Source organism: Pieris brassicae, chromosome 5 (genome assembly GCF_905147105.1).
Source record: "Pieris brassicae chromosome 5, ilPieBrab1.1, whole genome shotgun sequence".
Lineage (NCBI taxonomy): Eukaryota > Metazoa > Arthropoda > Insecta > Lepidoptera > Pieridae > Pieris > Pieris brassicae.
This window is the reverse complement of record NC_059669.1, coordinates 4417006-4428689: the sequence shown is the minus strand read 5'-3', so window position 1 is coordinate 4428689 and position 11684 is coordinate 4417006. Positions and strand designations below refer to the sequence as shown.

The 11684-nt window shown below is 31.1% G+C and overlaps 1 protein-coding gene across 1 annotated transcript; it reads left to right on the top strand.

Moving 5' to 3' along the window:
* Positions 1-11025, top strand: LOC123710200 (E3 ubiquitin-protein ligase siah-1). Its single transcript, XM_045661956.1, has 7 exons — positions 1-200; positions 2401-2567; positions 5175-5343; positions 5968-6168; positions 7737-7842; positions 8630-8754; positions 9925-11025. Exons 1-7 carry the CDS (start codon positions 170-172, stop codon positions 10014-10016), a joined length of 891 nt encoding a protein of 296 aa, XP_045517912.1. The 5' UTR covers positions 1-169; the 3' UTR covers positions 10017-11025.
* Positions 11026-11684: the final 659 nt, after the last annotated feature.

The following is an 11684-nucleotide window of genomic DNA, read 5'->3' as shown; positions in this document are numbered from 1 at the left end:
AGCCAGTACGCGACCTTGCCGCATTAAATATAGACTACCGACGATTCTGTCGCCAACAAACAGTACAATCGCGATCAGACGTTATCACTGAAAATGTATAGATTAGGTGTTAATCACACAGTGGACGGTATTGTGTATACTTAATGTGGTATTGATACGTTGTGTTAAAATGTCCGAGTCTTCCGCATCCGGAAGAAAATGTTAGTATTTTGTGTTGTGTAATCAGTGATGGGTTGAGAACAAAATATTGTGTTTAAGTGACAACTAGGCAATATTATTAACATAAAATTACACGTGTGTCGCAATACTAAATCATGTTTAAGTATGCTATCGTCCGCCTGCAATGATTTTGCTGCACTGAATATGATCGGTTTTAGACGATGCGCGTAACTTCAATATTCGCGTTTTTTAATATTTCACGTAGTAACGTGAAAAGCTAATAGAAATACATTCTTTTAGTGTTTTTCTTATTGACGTATTTTACTTGTAGTACTAGTAAGCACATTGCAAATATTGATTTATGAATACTTTGGATAACTGACTGATGGCTAAAAAATAAGCAATGCATTCTCGTTTAGTACATTCGTATGAAAAGGAAATGTCAGTATATTTTAAGCAACTGATTTTATTAACATATTATCTTTATCGAATCAAAACGCGCCTTCGGACAAGTCAAAACGGGTTTTTACTTACAGTGAATTGGTATATAGCTTATGCTACATTTTTTTAACTAATAGGCTGAGATCGACTTTCATTATCAACAAGTAACTTCATTATTATTTATTACTTGAACTAAGCTTCAAATACCTACTAGATGCTCTCGAGCCTAACAAATAAACGTGATAAATTACAAACATTTTACACTAATAGTACGTTTATGAATACGGATATGATGTAGTAATTATTACTTTGAATTCAAAATAACTTTATTTAACGTATATATGTACTGTACGTTAAAGTCTATAGAAGCAGTACAGGTGAGCATATTTATTATCACGCAGAGCTAACACTGCGAAATTTAATATTAAACGCTCGTAAATATAGGTAAGGTAATATTATATATTAATATGGTTATTTATATTATAAGTTATAACAATTTAAGTTTAAACACATTAGTGATAACAGTCGTAGACTTGATTGAAAGCATTGAGACAGTTATAATGTTAATTTAAGGATTATAAAAAATTCCGGAATACGTCTGGTATTTCATACCAGTCGTAGATTTGCTTTACAGCTAGCGTGGTCAGAATTTGTATGGCGTTTCTAATCCTTGCGAAACGTTGGGACAATTTTGTAATGTTATAATTTAGAAAAGTTATCGTAAAAGGAATTTTAATTGTGTGATAATTGATACGTATAAATTTTGTTGAATGTGTAATTGTGTCTAAGGTGTGATGTTCATTATCACGAATTAATGACTTGTAACAGTATAATGAAATTATTAATTCCTTTTTTAAAAGTACACTACAATACCCCGTAAAGGTGCATGCGTTAAAAAAAACCTTTCTATGGGACCAATTTGCAGATTCGAAACATTTAAGTCTTGAATCATTCAAAACGGTACACGGACGGAGGATATGTATGAAGTGAAAAAAATTGTAAACCTCTATTGTGGCCTCTATTTTTTAAGTTCAATTACGTCTTATGCTAAGGTCCTGCGTTCAAATCACTGCGTACACCAATAAAAATTACTATTTACGCAATGAAGACTACCAACGCAACTATTAGACTTTACATAACATAATCAATGGTAAACAATCAATAATTTTTCGAAGTCTTCACTCATAATAACGACATGTGTATTTGTGTAATTTGGGTCAAACCATTTATTTTTGCCATCTTGAGTTACCATTATAACCAGAGTTACTGTAAGGTTTCTTATGTTATACGGGGATTAACATAACAAAGGACGGATTTCTACGAGTACCTATGGCAATATCGACTTTGTTCGATTCTATTAAAGTTCATTATAGTATAAACTGATTGTAAAAATAAATTGTGTGTTTTCCTTTTAAATGTTCACGAGAGGATTTCTTTTTTGTAAATGATTTTATTGTATCGGATTACGTTTAATTATGGTCGTTTTAATATTAAACATTGTAAAAGTCTACCTGTATTTTATAATTATATATATAATAAAAGTACCTTCGTCTAAAATTATCTGTTTATGACATTTCACGGGTAAAGCTGACCGATTCTGTTGACATTAGATATGGTTTTAACGGGTGCGGGCCTCATCCCAGGGTGGTGTGTGGTTAGTCTCGGTGATCGCGGAAAGGCTAAGGCTTATTTGCCGCAAGCGTTCAGACTGTAGGACCTCTATTGTTTTACTGAAATATGCTCTTTAAGCCAGGCATATCTGTATATACAAATAAATAAAATTAACTATTTTTTTTGCAGTGGTTCTAAGCACGCTCCTAGAAACAGACCACTACGAGAGCCTAATAAAGGACCTCACGTGTACAAAATGTAACAAATATATGAAGCCTCCAATATATCTATGTGTGGATGGACATAGTATATGTGGGCTCTGCTATGAGAAGAGCTACCAATGTCATGTTTGCAAGGTTAGTATGTCATTATGTTGTATCCTTTACTCTATAAAAAGCCTCACAGTCGGCTAGAAGTTCTCAAGTTTAAGTCGAGTTACAATCACGTTGTGCACCAGTGGTTCGCAACTAACACTAGACTTGAAAATATATGGTCTCTTACTTCCGTATTGAGATAATATTATCACGGCACAGATACAGAGATCTAATCCTAGAGATTGTAGCACCACTGGCTTTTTGTTTTATGAAAACGTTTTATATTATTTATGTTTTAAGTTACTAGTGTGTTTTTATATTCTTTCACCGTGGCAACGCTGCGACGTTTGACATGAATTTGCATATGCGAGGGAAGGTTTTACTGTTTTTATAAGATTGAGATTCGAAATACCATTATCGCCACCTATATTATTTTGTTTCATATTTGTAGGCTTATTAAAGGATATATGTATGTCTTTGAGTACGAAATTTCCTTTGCACTAATATTTGTATATCGTTACTGTTATCAAATATTTAGTAATACATTAACATAATTTTTTAAATTAGAGTAACAAAACTTTAAATCAAATTCATAAAGTACAAGAAGTCGCGGGTCGTACTAGCACATGAAGACTTCCGTAGTAGCAAACGTAATACATATATCTCTATCATATATTTATTGCCAGATTTTTTTATAGTGTGATAAATGTCATACGCATAAATACAATTATTTGCGGATTTTGAAAATGTGCCTATAAAACTGGACTATATCACGCTCAAGAATACTTCTACTACTCTTCTTATCCTCAAATGTATTCATTAATTTCAATCAATGTAGATCTGCAAATATTGTTTAGATTCCTTCTCTCATTATAACATTTTGAGAAGGACACAAGCATATCACTTTTTCTTTTCTTTCTTTTGTTATCTTTAAAAATGGTGATATGAACCTCAGTACCAGATGCAAGTCACGGAACAATTCTCATATGGTTTCTACTGTGAAGTCCTATAATGTGTTTCGGAATAAAGTGGCTGTGGCTCACAAACAGACAGATATATGACTGATAATTTTCAAGGGTCCAGGTGTTTCGTTTCGGTTACAGATTCCTAAAAACTAACTACGATAGTGTCGTAAAGTACTTCAGTATTTTTCCAGCGCATTTTTTACTTCCAAACTGTTCAACGTAGAATTTTCATATAGTTTCTGGCAGTTTCTTTTTAAATTTCGAATTCCAGATTTTGTTTGCCTATTTTTTCAAACGAAATATGATGAATGTATGAAGGCTGAGATTTTTTCTACGTATCGTAAAAATAAGTAAAATCTAGTGATGTAGGAATATCTATTTTAACGTCTACTATGTAAATAGCATTTATTATGATATAGCGGTTGACTTGACAAAAATTCTACACACCTAACCTAACATTAGTTAAGTTACATATATATATATACTAGTTTATCTGGCAAATGTTTATTTTTAGGAAACATTTTTTTAGTTCAATAAAAATAATTATCTACTAAAATAAAATAAAAATATGGGTTGAAGGGTTGTATGTATTTTTGTATGCTGTATCATAAAAAAAAAACAAAAATGTTTTGAATAAAAATAAAATTTGACGGGTGGACCTTAACATTTAGGAGGATGAAAAATAGATGTTGTCTGATTCCAGACCTAACCGATATGTAAACAAAATTTCACGAAAATAGGTCGAGTCATTTCGGAGGATTTTAATTACAAACCGTAACACGAAAATTTTATATATTACATTTTAGGTAATATTTAAAAGATTAACGCACACTTAAGCCAATATAAGCCCTTTAGTTTTTTCTCACACTCATAAAATTTAATTTAACATTCGCGTTTCCGATAATGTCCAATAATCTAGTATCTTACATTTACGAACTCTTCAATAAGTCAACTTAGGTTTTGTTAGAGCGCAACCAATTTTATGTTAGTTATAGGCTCATGTTTTGAACCATTAAAGTCAGTTGTTAACGAGCTTCAACCAAATTGTTTTATTTCAACATATATAATACAACACCCGCCTCTGAAGCTCGGAACAAATCACCAATCGAGTTTTTTTGTTTCATCAACGCCCCAGTTTGTTAAGTGGTATGATCATTGGTACTAGGTCCTACGGAATTATTTTTAAGCTTTTGGTGAATTGTCTACATAGTCTATATTTTGTTCTTGTTCTAAAAAAATGGCGCTACAACCTATTTAGGTCTGGGCCTCAGATTTTTGTATTTATTTCATGATCATTTGTTAATCTCAGCCTTCTGTGCCTGACGCACGCCGTCGACTTTTTAGGTCTAAGGCAGGCTGGTTTCCTCACGATGTTTTCCTTCACCGTTCGAGCGAATTTTAAATACCCATAGAAAGAAAATCCATTAGTGCACAGCCGGGGATCGAACCTACGACGTCAGAGATGAGAGTCGTAGAGTGTATAGGGATTTTATTGGTATTATTTTCACACTTTGGGTTACATTATGAAAGATATTCTAACGTTTTTCAATATAGCTCATATTAGGGAAACTGTAGGATTCTAATGGTGAAATTTATTTCAAATTTGATCTTGAGTCAATGCACATAATCAAATCTTACCTCTACACGTAAGAGTAGATAATGATATATATTATTTATCTTTTAGAAAGAGTTCGCGCTGATACGACCTCAGATTTTAGAGTCATTAGCGAATAAAATGATGTTCCCGTGCACCAACGAGGGATGTCCGAAGCACGCAAATCTTTCGTTACTCGAGAAGCATATTGCACACTGTCAATATCGGATCATAAAATGTTTTATGGCTAGAGTTTATGGTAAGTGACGACTAAGACTCATTATAGATACATATATACTCTCTCTCTCTCGATACTCTCGAATACCTTATGCTGTAGACTGATTGTCTTATTTGGTGATTACGTCAACAGTAATTATTGACTTTTTTACTCATTACCTATATTACCCACACATTGTCTATGCTTGAAAACGAAATGCATTTCGAGGATTTTATGTACTATATATTTGAGACCTTTTCTTACTTTTTCTGACATGAGGGGGGGGGGGGGGCAATTGCAGTGAGTCTGCTTACGGAATACTTGAACGTCCACTAGATACATTTAGTATTTATGAATAAGAGGATAAAAAGTAAATTATACTTTAATTTGTTCTGACTTGGTGTACCTGTGATCATATATATCTAAGTAATGTTCTGTATCGAAATAACAAAGATGTAAAAAAATACATTTTATGAACGATATAAACGTGATCATGACCCCCAAACGTCGGGAGAGTTTGATAAAATGAAATACGAAATAAATATCTGCACGACTGAGTTTATTAAACCTATCTTAACCCGTAGTTATTATACCGGATTCTAAACATATATTTATGTTCCGATTTATTTTTTACGGCCTTATAAAAATACTTTATTTCTCCTATAGGTGAGTGCATATGGGAAGGCAGAGCTGGAGAATGGATGGACCACTGTTTTGCTGAACATAAGGAAAAGGTTACTGACCTACCTTTCATCACTGTCAACGACAAGTGGAATGGAAAACGGACGGAGCCAGTCCTAAACTACTTCCTACTTAAATGCTATGACAGAATTTTTAATGTTTATCAAATATATGACAAAAAAGGCGGTATGTATGTTATATGAGTATAATGAACTTTTTTAACACTAACACTTTTAACTTCAATATTAACACGTGATACGTATATTTGCTCACTATGAACATTTGGTTTGTTTTAACTTAAGGACTTTATAAGGACATTCATCTGTTTTGCTAATCGTTTTTTTAAATGTTTTATGAATATGCTTTTAACCTCAAATGGTCATTAAATGTCAATATATGATATGTATTAGTAACATTTTGATGGCACCAAACACTGATAGTTATTTTATTTTAATTTTAGTCACAATTATTTTTATATCTTATTAAGGCTTACAAATATTTTATGTACATTAAAATGTACTTCAAATATTTAATATGAACTAGAAAGCTCAGTCAGAATATGAACTGAATAAATTAATCAATACATGAAATCTTTCTCGATCGAGTAATACTTGAGTGGATCTAGTATATATGAAATTATTCATAAACATTTATTTTATTTTGCTCTCATGGCTAAATAGAAGGTAAAAATTATATTCGTTTCTATAGTACAGTAGTATGACGGATTTGTAATTATCCAAATTATATTGAAATGTCTATCAGCTTTTGGGACTTGCCTTACGTTTGAAAAAAAGACAGTCGAATTAGTGTTTTCAATAATAAATCAGTAGTAAGATGTGTGTATATATATATATATATATATATATATATATATATATATTAGACCCTGTTGCGTCACATAAATTAGTCGAAAGCATTTTCTTGTCTTCTATGTTTTTTATATAATATAGGTTAGTTCAAAATGATCACAGTCTTGTTAACAAATCTGCATAGAGTTTTACCCAGTTTTGTTGTGAGTGTTACTATATAATAATTTAGTATGCAGTAACACCGACACTCCACTCTCAGTGCCATTAAATATTTATTATTTTATTATTCTATCGCTATTATAAAATCGCATTTGCGAAAATGCTTATAAAAGATAATCTTTTTCGTAATTAAATATCCTATAAGCAAACATTTCAGGAGTACCCTAACTGTTACTATTAGTTTAAAGGTTCTTAATTAAAATAATTTCAAAGTAATTTGAACTATGGTCAATATTAGATTATATGTTTAAAAACCTGACCTTGCAATTATTTCACTTTATGAAGATCCTGGTTAAGGTAAATCATCAAAACATCACGCGATATTTTTAGGCATTTACATGTTTCGCTAGTTTTACATAAATTCTCTATTGAGATGTAGTAGTGTGTACGCAGAAACCACCGCAACTCTTTATTATATCAATCTTATTGCCAGATACATGTGTGCTACATCATCGGAGTATGACGTTATCAGGCAGAGAACTGCCTTACGTGCTCGTCCCAGGTCATGTTGATATTTTTTTAGTTGAAAAAATCCTATTCTAATATCTACACACACTTCATTTCAGCCGTAATATAATGGTAAAGTCAATAATAATTCAATGATATAAAAAATACTGGCAAGTTGTCTGCCCAATGCTACTTATGGGTCACCCGTCGGACAAAGAAATAAATGTATCACCTTCCTCCCCTATTCAGGAGAAACTGTATTATGAAACATTTTTTCAGGAAGAATGATGTGGACAGTTCTAGTAAATGACGACCAAGCAGAGAAATTCTATTTTGAGGTTGACATATTTCTACCTAATGTTCCAAGCAAGAGGATCGTGTATAGGTATGGAAACCCCAAAAATACAGCAAAATATTAAAAATTTACCAGTTTTCGTACAAAAACCAAATGGCCTTACCGCCCTTTGTAAAAGATATCTTATCAAACTTTCTTAAAATTTTGGAATCATTTCCTCAGAGACGTCTAAGGATTTGGATAAAGGCCAAATTATTTCGAGTTAATCGCGATAAGTCGACAAGAATTACATTTAGAAGAAATACATTCTTAAATAAAATTACTTCTTCATAGAACTTATTTAACTATTATCATAATATTTCGTTACAAGTTGTTAAATTTAAATTTTATTTAGCGATTAACGAGTAATATCTGTTGAAAAACTATATAAGGCTCGGTATTTTCCACGGAATGTATACTATCACTTACTTGATTTTTATATAACATGTTTGAACTTTGTTTTTGTAGTTTGATGGATATGATCCCAAACATAATAATATATATACATATAGGTAACATATCATTCGCACTATAGTTTTTATTCATTATATACGTTAAAACATATATAGTTATGGTAATAATAATACTAATACATCGTCGTCGTCATCGGTCGTCATATTCCTCATAATCTTATATCTGGTTTAAACTGGTTTAAATTACAGATGATGCATCATATCAAAGATATCAACCTTCAAATATAAACCTTTCAATTAATCAAATATACAAGCTAGCTTCTCTTGACCCTTGATTACACTCCACTCTTAATGCGATTTAATAATAAATTTATTTCGTTTATGTGTGATAATTTCAATCAATTATTATATATTTTTTATTATAGACGTCCTTGTAAATGCGAAAAGGATGCCGATTTTCTGGAGCATACACAAAACGTCTTCATTCCTATTGAAAATATTTTTTCCATGCTGGACGAAAGTGAATCAATTAATTTTACTGTTCGTATTGGTGAGTTGAATTTAAATATTTATGCAAATTATGATCGATTTGTCCTGACTGTTCAGACTTATAATTCACTGAAGCATACAAACTAAATCAATAAGGCTTTATTCAGGCTTTAAGGCAGGTTTACTGTATTTTTAATAAATCTTTTTAAAGAAATTAATCGCCATTAACAATAAATGATAATAAAATAGTGTTTTGTAGTTTTAAATATAGTTTTAAAGAAGTTTATTCTCATCAAAAACATACGAGTGCAAGTGACCTGCACATATATGTTAAATATACGCTATCACTCCATCCAAGGCCATCTACGAAAAACAGGCGTTTTAAGGCGTCTTCCGAACAAGTCATTTGGATATAATGTCATATTTTATATGAGAAATATAATACATTTATAAAATGTTCTGTTAAATATTTGAAAACTCACTGTTTAACTTTATTTAATAAACACGTGTATTTATTTGAGTTACTTTAGAGAATATTATTAAGAGTGCGTTAAGTTGATTTAAATATTATCGAAAATTCACCTAAATATCATAAATTTAAAAATTTCCTTATACATTCCTTATGTTTGTTAATTTCAGGAATATGTTTTCGTATAATTAGTTTTTAAAGCTTTTCGAATTATTTATTCGGTAGAACTCACTCTTTATACCAGTGGAAACAAAAAACTATCAAAACAAAAGTAACTTTGTATAAAGTTCTAGCTTAAAGTAGTATTTACAAATGAAAAAAAAAGCTTCTAATAATGGTGAATAAAAAAACAATAAATTATTACTAAGAAATAGCAAGTAAATTAGCATTAGAATACAAATTTGGCATCGAATGTCACGAGTCACTAATTACCCACTACTATACTAGAAAAAACATAAATAATTATTATAATAATTTGCCAAAATAAATAAAAGATCTTCCGACTAGAGTCTTTAAAAATCGACTTGGTTACTAGTGGAAAAATTGTATTATTAAATAAATGATTATTTACGTGAGACACTGAAGTTGATAAAAATTTAATAACATTTGATATGACTAATAATGTAAAATATAAAACCGCCATTGTGTGTGGCAGAATATGCGAAATTACTATTGTACCACCTTTTTGTACCATATTCTTGCAATAAATTATTATTATTATTATGATATATTTAACTGTTCTATTTTCGTAATCTATTTCAGGTGAAGTGGAAAACTTGCCTCTTTTGGAATCGCCCACAGCAAGTGAGAGCCTTATATTGCTAAACAGCGATTACAAAGAAGAAGAAGAATAGAATGAGATTTGTACGGATTTAATATTTTGTGTGTATTAATTATGCATTCCTGATTGGCGTGTACTTGCTTTGTGTACGTGTTTTTAAATTTCATGTAGAGATGGAAAGTTCCCTTTCCATTTAGTCATAAAAAACCTGTCTCTTTTCATCACCCCGTAAACACAATTTGTCAGACAAGGAGGAAAGAGTTAAAATAGTGCACTTGTGTAATTTATTTTTTGAAGAGGGGTTTAAGTGAAGTTGTGTTCTACATTTCCTATGTCTTGATATTGTTCGTGTTTATTTATCATATTTATGCAAGTATTATAGTTGAAATTAATTTCAGTATAATGGGATTTAAACGTAATTTTCACATATTTAAACGTTTTACTTGTGAAGCATGACAGATTAATAATTTATAAAGAAAATAATAATAATGCCTCTTTTTTGCGTATTTTAATATGTTACATACATGGTACTAATATTGATTGTTGTGGATATATAATAATTTAACGGCAGGATATAATTCTATATTTAAAAATACATGATCAATATAATAATACTAATAATATTACTAGATAATCTAAAATTTTCTCTATTCAAATTTTTAATGGTTTTTACTAAACAATTATTATTTCTTAAAAATAAGTAACAAATTATAACATCTGTAATTAAATTTCATCAAAACATCTCGATTATACTAATAATGAACAAAAAACCGTGCCCTAAGTATTTTTTTTACTAAGATACAGAGCCCGAATATCCTGCCTGACAAATGTAATAAAAAATACTTGGAATCTATAAGATGTTATCCTACCTTATAGCGGAAAATACGCAAGCTTTATATATTATCAAGCAAGTTATTAAAGTTGAATACAAGCTATTTGGTTTATCATTCGCATATTCAATATCAAACGAGGAGATGATTTCAAATTAATTAATATTTTGATACAAAGTAATAGTTAATTAGTTGTAGTTCTGAAACTTCAGGGTATAAATGTTATTTTAGTGAATAAACGTAGATATCATATGTGTTTTATTTATTTACTATCAATTAATCAAGGTAATTTGTGCAGTGAACAAAAAAAAATGAGGCATTCGATGATGTTGGAGGAGACGAGTCCTTTCTTCGTTAACTATAGATTTCAAACTGGTGCTTAGGATTGCCATGATAGTCTCGACAAATAGTAATGGTAGAGAGATCGGGATCGAACGCCTGCTGATCTGTTCTGAAAACAATTTGGGGTTTCAATCTCCCTACTGTCATTAATAAAAAAAATATTACATCTATTAATTTAGCAACATTTGAACGAGACCGAGAATAACGGGCAACGTTGCCACTTGAGGTGCAACATGCTTCGTCTCTTGTTGTTTGCTAATAAAAAGTTCCGCGTCGTCGCACCACTATGTTGTATTGTTAGATATTGTTACGATACAAACAGAGGTAAAAGGTGAAAAACAAATGCACGATGCTGAAGCGTCATGGCTCGGTATATTCGCAGACCTTGACACTGCGTGTACACTGTAAAAAAAGTCGCATAATTTCTCGGGAAGCCCGTAGACTGGAAGCTTCGAGAGCAGTGCTCCATGCCTCACCCGATCGAAGGCTTTCGCTATATCCAAACTAACCGCTAGCGCCCCCTTCTTGGACTTAATTGCCTCTGCACATCTATGTGTAAGGTATACAAG